The sequence below is a fragment of the Gigantopelta aegis genome, chromosome 12, assembly GCF_016097555.1.
Source record: "Gigantopelta aegis isolate Gae_Host chromosome 12, Gae_host_genome, whole genome shotgun sequence".
Taxonomy (NCBI): Eukaryota; Metazoa; Mollusca; class Gastropoda; order Neomphalida; family Peltospiridae; genus Gigantopelta; species Gigantopelta aegis.
Genome location: NC_054710.1, coordinates 44,136,118 through 44,150,738, shown reverse-complemented (window position 1 = coordinate 44,150,738; position 14,621 = coordinate 44,136,118). Strand labels below are relative to the sequence as shown.

At 37.2% G+C, this 14,621-nt stretch overlaps 1 protein-coding gene across 1 annotated transcript in view; it reads right to left on the bottom strand.

The window, feature by feature from the left end:
- The window catches only part of LOC121386665, a 42,939-nt gene extending 42,476 nt beyond the window's left edge, over positions 1 to 463 (bottom strand). The window contains exon 1 of the mRNA XM_041517646.1: positions 358 to 463. Coding sequence (XP_041373580.1) covers positions 358 to 445 — 88 coding nt within the window. The 5' untranslated portion in view covers positions 446 to 463. The remainder of the gene's footprint in view (positions 1 to 357) is intronic.
- Positions 464 to 14,621: the final 14,158 nt, after the last annotated feature.

Genomic DNA, 14,621 nt, shown 5'->3' with positions numbered 1-14,621 from the left:
TCCATTTTAACTTTAAGAATGCTGAAAAAAATCCAAATGCAAAATTGCTATTGACAGGTTTTTTGTTTGAACATTACTAATGCAATTAAATATGTTTGAAGAAAATGTTGTGATTAAAAAACATTGTACCTTTTATGAAATATGGATTTCAAGTGAAATTATGGTGAGATAGATTTATGCTATATTTATTGGTGAGAGAGATTTATGCTATATTTATTGTGTACGAAGCCAAAACAAGGGTACGGAAATTGACTGTTGTCGATCTTAATAGTAATTTAGTTGTAAAAATGCTATATTGGTCAGAAACATCTTATAATAGCAGTCCCTGTAATAAAGAAGCAGCGGTAGTGAACTAACCTAAACAAACGTCAATGTTCAACAGAAGCGCCAAAAGAATAATTTTCCTGCCATATGAGACTGTCAACAACTTCCAGTTTGACGCCATCTTCAGGAATGTAATACAGTGGCCGCGTTCAGCGACAGCGAGCGACGCTAACGTTCGCAAACTATTTCACTGGTCCCCGATCTGGCCATTTGGTTTTTAAATGGAATAGACCTTAGTGTTAAAACACTACGACGTATTTCTCACTATTAGAGCCGCTTGTAATAATTTAAGTTAGAAATACTTACATTTTATTATTTAGAATATTCATTTTAATTCGTACGCCTGAAGTGGTTCTGGTCATCCAGGTTTTTGTAATACCCCAAAAAGCATTTTTCATAATTATAAAAACACACGTTCGTCTGAGAAGTAATGGCTACCGAAACAAGATCTAGTTATTTTTAGACGGTATTTCCCCATTTAAACACCACAGACTAGTGTCTCTCTGTTATAGTCTTATCTAAATGTGTTTGCATGAGTCATTCTGCAGTAAGGGCAAATTTTAGAACAAATTAAAATAACCTTTTGACTACTTTTTGTCTCTATTTTCCGTCGTCAGTTAGGTAGATTAGTATCAGTAGTAAATAATCGTAATGACAGCAGTGATCAATTTAGGAACCCGAAACTCATTCTTGAAGGTCCTATCTCAAAGTTAAAACTACAAAATTTTATTTTCACATTTATTTGTAATAAATAACTAGAAAGTAATGATATCAATCCCACGCATAATCTTTCCACGAGTAACTCAATAATAATATTTTGTTTAAAAAAGTTTTGTAGTGGATAATAGGGTTTCCGCGAATAATTTATACCAAAATATAGCATGGTCACCATCTTTGTTTCTTTGTCAGTTGTCTGCAAAGGATTATAGAAAACACTTACGCATAAAACAGTGACGTCACTAGTTAATGCGTGTGACAGACAGATCCCCCCCCCCACCCCAAATAAATAAATAAATAAAATAAAATAAAAACTCTCTCTCTCTCTCTCTCTCTCTCTCTCTCTCTCTCTCTCTCTCTCTCTCTCTCTCTCTCTCTGCGGCGCTGGCGGTGTCGGGCTTCGCCAGACACCTCGACCCCCCTCCCCCCCCCCCTGCAAAATTTCCTGCGCACGCCCCTGAATATACTACAGGTAATTGTTTCGTTGTACAACTAAGTATGTGCAGAAACGTACTTTAGAAAAACGGTTACACTAACACATAACTAATTCCAAGAATGAGCCCATAGGTCACGTCAGATTTCGTATGAAAGTAGCCTAAAACTTAAAAGTAAAACATGGCGGGGAATTCAACACATTATCGAGGCTGGTCAATCGGTTCATCACTTTGAAGTGTTAGTTCTAAGTGTCGTAGTTACTGTCACTGTCATTTCAATGATCCTCACAGTTTATTAAATAAATAAACGTGATTTACTCAACGCATTAACACAGTCAAATTTAACAACACCAATGGACAGCCACATGCACACGTAGTTGGAAATTTCGTACCATATTATAGCATAGAGCAAGCATTTTTTTAAACATAGTAATTGTTTATCACCTTTTTTATGTTAACTAAAGCATATGGACCTCCACAGAACAAAAACATAAAAAAAAAAAAATTAGTGTTTCATCATAAATATTCTTCAGGTGTGTCAATAACTATTGCAGAGTCCATAATAATGTTAATTAGTGTTGTTGAACTGTGTTCAGGCATGGTTTAATGAGTTTACTGCCAAATAACAAGACATCAAAATAATTTAGAATTACGTCCCTTTCCACCTTTGTCGGTTTACAGGTGCCCGTTTCATAAATCAACAGTAAATACGGGTATGAATATAAAATTATGAAAATTCTGTAAATTGCTTCTTAAAGCAATGTTCTTTGAAAAAACATACGTTTAAAACATGAACATGCTTGATAAAGTTTTAAAACATGGTTGCCCATAATTGAATTATTTTCTTAAATATCTTCTATTCGCTTGTAAAAGACAACTGTTACGAATTCGCTTAGTTTTTTAATCCTAGATTATGGAAACATTAATTTTTTTATCATCAGGTATGTGTTTAATGTAGTGGAGAGGGTACAAGCACGGCTAAACAATTCGACATATTTTCTGCAATAAGGCTAAAACGTGTTTAGAGTAACTTCCCTTTGGTTGCTCTATATTACATATTAATTTCGTATCGGATTTGGTAATTTTGTACCACAGTAATTTCGTACCATAATCAAAATAAAGTAATACAATAAGCAGAAAATATGTCCAATTAATAACAGATGCAGATAAATTACGATTTTATTTTAGCAGTCCTTAATCGCTGTATAACTAAAAAGTCTTTTCTTTATCTAAATGTTTGTGGGCGGCTTCCCCAAGCGCTACTACCAGTGTGGCCAAACTACGTCACAAAACAACGTAGTGACGTAATTTTTTTGACTGAAATCGGTTGTAAACATTAGATATATTAAGTTTTGTTTTGTTTCCGCCATGTTTCCTTCGAATGTATCATATGTATTGCCGTTTTTGAGATTACCTTAGAAGAGTTTTGATAATGTTGACTACATTCAGCGTAACGGCACTCTTTTGAGGTAATATCAAAAACGGAAATACATATACTCGTAGGAAACATGGCGGAAAACCATATGAACAATCTTTTGTTGTCTTAACTGTTATAAACGCATGTCAAAATGTGCATAGCTTAGGGGTCATATCAGAACATCGATGTCGGATATTAGACGAAATTACTTTCGTTTGGGGTGAGGGGGATCAGAGACAGTTTTATCTGTCGTCGGACATCGATTGTTTACGCTTCGGACATTCATATATTGATATCATTATCAATGTTTGCCAACTTTCATCGGAAGGGGGGGGGGGGGGGAGGGGGGTGTCTGAGGCCAGATGAAAGTAATTTCATCTGTGGTTGTACATCGATGTTCTGAGATGACCCCTTATCTTTCTCTCAAAAATGTTAAACCTATAAAATATAAATTGGGAACATGATTAAGGTTTTGATATCTATGAGGACAAGAAAATCATAAATTTGATTATGTTTTGAAAACTTGAATAAAAAAATATTCCCAAAGCGATAACCAAGCTGGGGTGATTGATTCTAGTTTATTTCTGAGACTTGTATGGTTTTTAGATTTATCCCTCTCAGTCAGTGGACTGGTTGTACATTGTACCTGAAGCCACAGTGTGGTATGTTGTAAATTTTCATGAAAAATGGTTAAGCTGTTTCCATGTATGAGGACAAAAAGTATACATATTGTATCTTTTGGAATTACAGGTAAAATGGCATACTCTGGTTGTTCAGAGAGGACAAAACGGAGACGGATCAGAGAAAGGGTTTTAGACCATCTTAATAGTTTAGAAGAGGAGACTGCATCACATATAGAATTATCTGCACACCATGATGTCCATGTTAATGGTAAGAGCGTGGATGCAGATTTCCAATACCCTGTCAGTCCCAAATCCACTCTCAGTGACCTTGGTGACAATGAAGTATTCGATGGTGATGAAGAAACTGTAAATACTCCTATTTGTGACTCGGCTGACGATGAAGTATTGGAAGGTGGTCTGGATTTATGTGATGAAGAAACTGGTTGTCTTGAATATTTCGAGAATATAGATACTCCTGTTTGTGACTCCGCGGATGAAGATACCATTGATAGTGATACCAGTGATATTGCTTACAATACTAAGGAGTACTTGGCAGACTGTGCAACATTTCTCATGCAGCTTTAGTGGAATTATTGAAAATATTGAACCACTGTAATTTAGAGTTACCAAAAGACCCTAGATCACTTTTAGCCATAGCAAAGCAAGTAGAGATTAGAAATGTTGCCGAGGGTCATTATTACTAATTTGGTGTTGAAAGTTCTGTTTCTAAGTTGGCGACCATTTCAGCACATTCACATTTATTCAATGTAGATAATCTTACCCTTCACATAAATATAGATGGCTTACCGCTTCACATAAGTACAAATGAAAGTTTTTGGCCAATACTTGCAATAGTTAAGGAGTTTCCTGGTTCTGACTCCTGTGTTATTGGAGTTTACTCTGGTAAATCTAAGCCATATCCTGTGCATGAGTACTTACATGACTTTGTGCAGGAGATGGGTTACCTGCAATACCAAGGGCTGGAATACAATGAGAAGAAGTATCAGATAAAGATAGGTGCATTTATATGTGATGCTCCTGCACAAGCATTCGTAAAATGTGTTAAAGGACACACTGGGTATAGTGGCTGCGAACGTTTCACTCAAAATGGTATGTGGGTAGGGAAAATGACGTATCCTGAGTTGAATGCTCCAGAAAGAACAGATACTCACTTTGATGAGATGCGAGATGAAGAGCACCACACTGGGTCTTCTCCTCTTCTTAATTTAAATGTAGGGCTTGTTAGTCAATTTCCCCTGGATTATATGCACCTTGTCTGTTTAGGTGTAGTCCGTAAGATGATATTGCTGTGGATAAAGGGACCTCTAAAATCCAGCGTTTCTGCCAATATTGTAAGATTAATTTCAGACAACTTAGTGGCTATTAGGGTTCATCTGCCATGGGAATTTTCCAGGAAACCTAGGTCTTTGCTTGATGTTAACCATTGGAAAGCAACAGAATTCCGCCAGTTCTTATTGTACACCGGTCCTGTTGTATTACATAAATGGTTGCCTCAGACATTGTATGAAAACGTCATGCATCTTTCTGTCGCCATTAGTTTTCTTGTTTGCCCAAGTATGTGCATACTATACTGTGACTATGTGCAAAAGTTGTTGCTAGTGTTTGTCAAACATTTTGGTGTATTGTTTAGTGAAGATATGTTGATTTGCAATGCACACAGCTTGATTCACATTGTAAAAGATGTTAAAAGTTATGGATCTCTGGATATATATATCAGCTTTTCCTTTTGAGAATTATCTGGGAAAATCGAAAAACGATTATCCACAGACGTATGGCTGAAATGAGAGCTTCAACAGACACACCTAAAACTGGATCTGTTGATCAACACAAGAAGCCACACATGTCTGGTCCTTTGCCTAGGGAATGTTCAGCATGTTTGCAATGCAAGCAGTACTGTGGATTAGATTCATTCGTGGCATGTTCAGTTGGGGACAACTATTTTGAGGTAAATTTTAAGATAGTTCTCATCGAAATGTTTTGAAATCATCTGAAACTTTTGTTGTTGTTGAAGAATTCAAAAGTTGTGTGCCTTTCTATGATGATCCATTATCATCTGCGAAACTAGGAATTTTCAAGGTTTCTGTGTTAGCTGGGGAATTTGAATTTTTTCCAGTCTCTCATCTGTCTAGGAAATGTGTTTTGCTTCCTTACAAAGATGTGTATGTGGCCTTTCCTCAGTTACATAGTCAGTAATTCTGTAGTACTGTGTATGTTGTCCACTCCTTCAGTTGGTCTTAAATTTGGTTAGCTGAATGCTGTGCAGAATTGTCAGATAAAAGCTGTTAGACCTTATCAGTTGCTTATTCTCTGTACTGGGGAGGAGGGTGCAAGTTATATACACAATAGCAAATGACCATACTTGATTACAAGTAGCTAAAAGATTTTGCAAAATTTGAATTACAACTTTTGGCTGCAAATATTAAAACATTAGGATTAGTTTTAGGAAGCTATTTTGTCTTTTATACAGCAACAGAGTCTGCTTGTCATGACAAACCATTAATATGTGTTGCCCAGACTAACAATTAGGTGTCTTCCTGTTATAGCACAATGCTGCCTTATGTTGTTGTGGAGTTCACAGCAAACAAAACTGTGGCTATAATACCAGTGAAATGGTTTACTTGGGACGAGGAGGATGAATGCTACTGGCCACTGTCCAATGCTACGGCTACAAAAATGGCCCAAAACCAGGTCTCACACTCCAACAACTGGAAGAAGTTTAAGATCCGAGTTCTTGGGAAAGCAGGTGGGTATTTTTTTGTATAGGTGCAGCCTAATATTAAATAACAATGGCATCCTATCCTGTCTGTTCTTACACCAGTACACTGTCATTATTGTAGTGAATGGGAGATAAAAACTATTTTACGACAGAGAATTTGAAGAAAATTCATATCTTTCTCCAATATTTTAAACAATTCACATATATAATTTTGTTGAACTCTGTGCAGGTATTTAAATCTGACTTGTAAATGTTTTACTTTCTGTTTGTGCAATATTCCTAGAGAACCTGAAAAGTGCTGAAATATATATACATGTATACCTTACCAAAAAAACTTAATTTTGTCTTTAACATTTGGAAAAGGATTTTAATTTCATAAGGTCACTGAAAATGTTTTTGAATTAAATAAATGGATTATAAAAAATCCTGAATGTTTTTTTTCCCTTGAATTCAGTTGAAATTAGCCAAAGCCACATTTCGTCCCATTAATTCCTTAAACTTTATGCATATAAAGAAAACTGGATGACATACATTGTACATGCACAGCAATAAATGAGCTTGTCTATTAAATGATATTACTTAATATAAAATGAGCTCACCAGTAAATGTTGAATTTACTCTGAATGTACGTTTAATTGAGACTGTGCAGCACCCCTCCCCCCACCAAAGGATACCCTTCACAGCGATGACCACATACAACCGGTACCATTTAGATACTGATACTAGATGTTACATTCAGTTTTAATACATGTACCATTAAACTGTGGTTGTTGGGGTTTTTTTTTCTTCAGCAAACTATGAAAGGGCATTGGAAAAATTAAAGATGGCAGAATACATCTCTGATTTACAAACAGACGAGGAAGAACCAAGACGGAAGAGAAGGTAGGTTGTCTTAAACCTCACTGCATCACATTTAATCACTTTGTATTAAACATTTATTTGATACCAATATTCCATGTTATTTCACATGTTGCCAACAGTCAGTTTTATGAACAACACGGATGTGATAAATTAACCATTAATTTTGAGCCATTGTCATCAGATAGTCCTTGCAAACCATTCTTTAACAGTGTTTTCCGTAACCCCAAAATGTCGATATACAATACCGCTTCAAAACATGGCATACCCATAGTATAAACTCAAAGGGTTCAAATCTAATTAATGTATGGCACTGAAAATATGTCACTTTTCCAGAAATTTTCTTGTTTACGAATCACACACACACACACACACACACACACACACACACACACACACACACACACACACACACACACAAAATATTCCTAGGAGAAACACTGCTTTCAATTATGGTAAAAAGCCTTTGGATGTGACAAAACCAACAATATTAAAAAAAAAATTCCGTGTAATTGGACTGATGAAAACAAAAATGCTTCTAAGGAGTTACATCTAAGCAAAATGTGTTTTTGTATGTGTACAGTAATTACCTGCTTGTGGTGCTATGTAAGACACACATGCCAGCCAAATACAGACAGGTATATGACAACCTAGTGTCTTTAGATGCAGGTAAAGAATGAAGATTTTATTAAATTGTCTATAGAAATGTGGTCATAACAGCTAGCTAGTCTCTTGCTGCATTGATCGTCAATTGCAGTTGAACGATCTACAGCTTATTTATTCTCATCAAGTTATTTTTGTCTAGATATTTTCATCTTAGTAATTTCATAAGTTAAAAAATAGGTAATTTCTTGCAGGCAAACACAGAGGTGTATTGATTCCTCCTCATCAGAGGAGGAGGAAATTGGTGACAAGCGATTAGAACGTCTGCCACCACCTCCAACATCCCCATCACAAAATGAACTAGAAAGGCCACCCACACCACCTGAATCTCTAGAAGAGGAACTTTCCCTAACAGGACCAAGCCCACCTCCTCTATGCCCGCCACCACCAAGCCCAAGTCATCACACACCTGGGGCCTTTGGCTGCACACCATCTTCTGGGAAGAGTAGGCCATCGCAAAGTCATCAGACACCTGGGACCTCTGGCTGCACACCATCTTCTGGGAAGAGCAGGCCATTGCAAAGTCATCAGACACCTGGGACCTCTGGCTACACACCATCTTCTGGGAAGAGCAGGCCATTGCAAAGTCTTCAGACACCTGGGACTTCTGGCTGCACAACATCTTCTGGGAAGAGCAGACCATTGCAAAGTCTTCAGACACCTGGGACTTCTGGCTGCACAACATCTTCTGGGAAGAGCAGACCATTGCAAAGTCTTCAGATACGTGCATCCACAGATGTTTGCAGCACCCCCATCCACAGAGGTATGTACAAGTTGTCTGCCTTTTAAACTGTAAACCCTGACACTTGGAAATGTGGAAAAAAAAAAACTATTTTGAAAATGTGAAAACAAACCTGAGACTGTATACAGTGTCAATATACATTAATCAGTCCAGTTCTGCCTAGTAAACAGCTAATGATTAAAATTGAATAAATGCTTGTGGCTTTTTTTATGTGTTTAGTCAACCACACTAACCGCACATTTTAAGCACATTAATGCAGGTAGATGGAGGTATATGTGAAGTTATATTGAAATTTTACATGCAAGGAAAGCTGTCTTTTCTATTTCAATATCACCGAGCTATGTTACTACAGCTACTGACAGTTTATGTCTGATTTTTACAGACAATTTGTTTTAAATAAGAGGAGTTTTTGGCTATCATCATCGTCTGTGTTTTTCACTGTTAAATATTTTCTTGTTGACTTACATTGTATTATAGCAGCTTTATTTTAAGTTATTTGCATCCATATTCCTGCAGTATTATTCCATCATAGGTGAATTAACTCATCAGAATGCTCTGGAGAAAATTTGTCATGCTCTGGAGGCAATTAAGGAAACCCAAATGGTACAAGGCAGCATCCTCAAGTCTGTTCTGAGACAAATAAATGGGACCAACGAGGAGGTACAGCTCCCGGATGAGGCCAGGCTGCCCATAACATTAGAAGAATTTGATGCCTTTGAGTTATACCTCAAAGACAATGACTTCCAACAAAAAGTTGCGAGTGTTAACATATTTCTTTACACATTCAGTATTTGTTTAGGTAAGGGCACAGTTTTTACATTTCAAGAAGACAGAAAAACCTCAGTTATTAGTACTTTCTGTGATTTACATTCTGGAGAGGACATTATTAAAAAATGTGTACAATTTAAAACATTCAAACAGGGTCATGTGTAAAGCACCAGTCATCACTTGTCCTGGACAGCTGGAAATAACATCAGCCGTATGTAGCATATCGGACTTAATATTATTTTCATATTCTTTCGAACAGGTCATTGTACTGGCTGACGTTGGGGGCAGAACTTTAGATGAAACAGTGAAGAGGGCCATGCTCTACGTCATGACCAATGATGTGGCACTTAAGTACAACTTTACAAGAAAAGAGAAGCGGTCATTTGGAGAAACATGCCTGTGGGAAACTGTTTACCATAAGTAAATCTGGATTGCTTCTTGTAAGACTAAGTTATCGCCTTTTCTATAGCCAATATTTAAATAATGTTGGTTTTAATTATTTGAGGACCTTGAGTAACTTTTTCGCATAATTTGAAGAGCTCACTCTTTGTGGGTCAAAGATACATGTACATTGCAAACAGATTAAAGATATCAACTATTGTGGTACTGTTTTGAGAAACCTTTTGCAAAAATAAGCATCAATTGTTCATTTAATTTCATAGCTACTATAAACTCTTAATTTTCAAACCTAGGAAAGAAAACTTAGCACATTTTTTGTTTACAACTAGAAGTTTAATATACATGTACTTTGTTCAGGTTCAAACTTAGAATTTTTTTACTGTTCACTTGTTTATTCTGATAATGATTTAAAGATGTCCTACATTATTTTGCTATTCCTTGTCTGTTTTACCATGTATGCAGGGGCTGTAAAGAGGAACACGCAGCTGGCAGCTTGTGACCGCCAACAGGTGGCTTCAGCTGTTAGCAAATGGCTTACTGGTGCCCGGGATAGAACTGGCAGACGTGTCGCACGCGAAAAAAGATACAGAGAGAAGAGGGGTCAGAAAAGGCTATTCCAGGAGGACCATCAGCCTGAGACATAAACATGCATATGTAACTTAAACATTCAGTAACCTCAGTAAAAAAAAAAGAGTAAAGTTTCTTTTATTTAACGACGCCACTGGAGCACATTGATTATTATCTTATCATCGGCTATTGGATGTCAAACATATGGTTATTTTGACACATTGTTTAGAGAAAACCCGCTGTCGTCACATAGGGATCTTTTATTTGCGCTTCCCATAGACAGGATAGCACAAACCATGCAGGGTTTGGAGTCGGTATCTGGATTAATAATCCCATGTCTCGACTGTACCTACCAGCCTTATGACCGACGGCTTAGACCACTGCGCCACCGAGGCTGGTCAGTAACCTCAGATTTTTATCTGTGTGAAAGAGGTTTACATTGAAATCATAGAGGAAGTAACATGATGTGTTTTTGTGATTCTAATATGTTTTCAAGATGTACAGTAAAATGATCAAGGGCTGGACCATAGGGTCAGTATATAACACTGACCGTCATGTTGGGAGTTGTCAATAATATAGTTGTTGAATAGTTTCATACCAACAAATTGTCAGTTAATAATGAAAAAACAAATTATGGTACGATAAGTGCAGAAACAGAGGTGTCTGGGTGGGCAACCTCCCACCTTTTTTTTAGTATATTGTCTTTATTATGACTGCAGTTTGTTAGTGTTCACTGTAAAATCTATTGTGACAAGCATAATCAAATGCAATGTTAATAATTACATGATTATCAAGTGCAACTGTGTGTCAGGTGAATACAAATCAAAATAGGATAGGACAAAAACTGATAGTATAGTTTTCATATCATTTACCACTTATTATTAAAATTGAAACTCCAATTTGGGTGAGAGTAAGGAACCAGACAGAAAGTGCCATAAGAATCACTTGGACTATGCACTAATCATATATTTACTTGTTAATGTGAATATGTATGTAATAGCCAATTTCCATGTACGCAAGGATTAATGTTTGGCTTTTATTGAGCAATCTGGTTGGACATCAACGCTAAACGATCAGTATCGTAGGAAGTATTATTGTACCATATCCCTTGAGAGACCATGTACCTTTTAAGACCATATTTGTCAGGTCCCTATTGCTATCGTTGTTATGTTATTTGACATCCATTGAGAGACCACCTGCTTTATGTGACCACTATAGGACATGTCCTAAGGATGGTCTTTGAAAGGAGGGACTACTGTAACCCCTACCCCCCCCCCCTTTTTGTTCAGGGAACCACACCACTTAAATCTAACTTTACTATCTGTGATGTCAAATGTAATATGAATCTTTTTGATGTCTATTTCTGTAAATGTATTATCTTGCAACGTGTCCATTTATATATTTAAAAAACAATACTTGAGCAATCAAAATATGTGTAAACAAACGGTAAAAGATGCTTTGCCCCAAATGATTCCTTTTTGAAACATTTTCAAATGTGGTTCTGAAGTTTACATTAAATATTTGAGAATAGTTACAGAGCTTCTTCTGACTTTGATTAATTATAATATAAATTCATGTATATATCATAACATGTAAACATATACATGTAACTGTGGCACTTACTATTGTCACGTGAACAGGGAGAAATGTGTTGCATAATTTTAATTGTGTATATTGTATGCATATATACCTAATGTATCACTTGTTTGATGTTTTAATTAAATCATTATATTGACCTGCTGTATTTACTTTTCTGTCATTAAAGTGTGAAATTTCCTAAGAGGTAATACATGCAGAAAATTTGCAATCATTGTGACCAACTTTTCTCTCCTAGTATGTAACGTGGCTTTTCTTTGAAATGACTCATGATATATCATATATTCTCTGCACTGGTTACAAATTAAGGGAATTCTTTATTTTTGTATTTTCCCTATGTCATGTACTTTTACCTGGAATTAAGTATAGCACTGTGGCACTTAAATTACTATTGTCACATCAACAGGCAGAAATGTGTTGGAATTATGTCCCCAATTAAAGTAATTCAGTGCTAGTGTACAGTGACTGCATGTTCTAGAGTTACTTCCTTAAAAATAAATGGCTAATATAATAGTTCAAAATCAAGATGATTTTGTTTTAAAAAGTTTTTGTGGCCTGAAGTAAAACTTTAAAGGAGTAAAAAAGAAACATGTGCAAGTAAAATCCAGTTTAATCAGATGTGGGTCCCAAGTAGAGCTCATGCAGAGCCCATCTGAGGCCCACCAGGAGTAGCCCAGGTGGGGCCCACTTGGAGCCTGTGGCCAAATTTAAGTGGGTCCCAGTTTAAGTGGGCCCTAGATGGGGTGCCCAAGTGGGACCCATATGACTGCCCATGTGGGGCCCACCTGAGACCCAGATGGGAATGCTGGCTGGGACATGCCCTGGGAATGTTACTTAATGTGTTCAAAATTAATAGCAGGCATATTGGACTGAATTATGTTTGATTTATGGAGAGAGGGATGCGTTTTGGAGGAACATTCTGGGTTGCTAAGGTGGGTCTCTCTCTCTCTCTCTCTCTCTCTCTCTCTCTCTCTCTCTCTCTCTCTCTCTCTCTCTCTCTCTCTCTCTCTCTCTCGCGCGCGCGCTCTCTCTCTCTCTCTGTGTTTAAATGACTGTGGGATGGTGTTTGAGGTGCTTACCTGCTTCCATGTTAAAATCGGTGCCTATACATGTATCTTTATTATATGATGGACACTAATTGTTTCATCTACGACACACTCAAAAATTAGTCTGTTTTGTTTAACGACACCACTAGAGAACATTGATTTATTAATCATCGGTTACTGGATGTCAGTGTCATCTCTGTCAAGATACAAAAGTGACGTAGATGACCGTTACATAGATGACGTCTGGATGTTACCCAAATATTCGTTTCATTGTTGACTTGGAGAATTACATTGTGGGCCACTTGAGAGTGCTGCAGGCCTAGATTGCTGGATAAAAGCAAAGGAAAGGAATGCTTGTTTAACAACATCTCAACACACTTTTAACTATTGAAAGAGATATTTATAAGTATATATCAAAACATTTGAGACATTGTTAACTAGAAATGTATGGTGTTATGGACCACACATATAATGAGAGAAAACCCTCGCTGTTACTACTTCATGGGCTACATCCCACAGACAGGATAGTACATACCATTGGCTTTGTTATACCACATGTGAAACACTGGCTGGAACGAGCCCACTGATGAGGTTTGATGATAGACCGATTGCACATCAAGCACAATATTTACCACTGGGCTACGTGTTCCCCTTGTGGCTATTTGGTGCCTGACATGGTTATTTTTACATTTGGTCAAGAGAAGAGGAAACCTACTACTGCTATAATATAGGCTACTCCTCTTGACAAAACAGAAAGGGATCTTTTAGTCGCACTTTCTCATTGCCAGGACAATACTTACTGCGGCCTTTGATGAACAAGTCATGGGTACCGATTCAGACGGGGAAAACCGCCCAAGTTCATTAAATCAATGGGTGCTCCCCAGGCGAGCTACTACTGAGCTACATCCTGTATTACCTTGATGGTTGAGTGCAGACCTGAAGGACAGCGGGATATAGGATCAATCCCCCTAATTAGTCTGAACACTGAATTTTCCCCCATTCTAACCAGTTTTCCATGACTTTGTATAATTCAATTTAAGCAGGCACGTGTGCAGGGGTGGGATTTCGGGGTCCAAATCCCCTCCTTGAGCAAATTTTCCTTCTTTTTTTTTTCCAAAATATTTTCTTGGAGTGAATTACTTGACCCCCTTATAAACTTCTTTCGCTACAGTCTAAACCTCTCCCTCCCCTATACAATTCTTGGACAGGCGCCGCACAAGGTATAAGAGGGATGTATACCACCAATACCGAGTCGTTTTCCTATCGGGGTTATTGCCAGAGTGTACAAAGGGTAAAATTACCTACCCTAAATTCTTGGAAATTCTTGGATATATTTTTTAAATGTTTACATAGATAATTGTAAGAGAACAGCTGTTTAATATTTGTCACAACGCATGAAATGTAGTGTCCAGTTTGAAAACATTTTAAACATATAACCACACAGTAGCGGCATTTATAGTTGTTTTCTGGCAGAGCTCGTGGAAGGCACATCAAGCCCTCATCTCAAATGCCTACGTATTCTTGTACACATACATAAATAACGTACCAGGATAGTACATACCACTGGCTTTGTTTTACCACTTGTGGAGTACTGGCTAGAACGAGAAACAAAATGGAATGAGCCCACTGATGATGTTTGATCAGAGACCGATTGCACATCAAGCAACCTCTTTACCACTGGGCTTCGTCTTCCCCTTGTGGCTATTTGGTGCCTGACATGGTTATTTTTA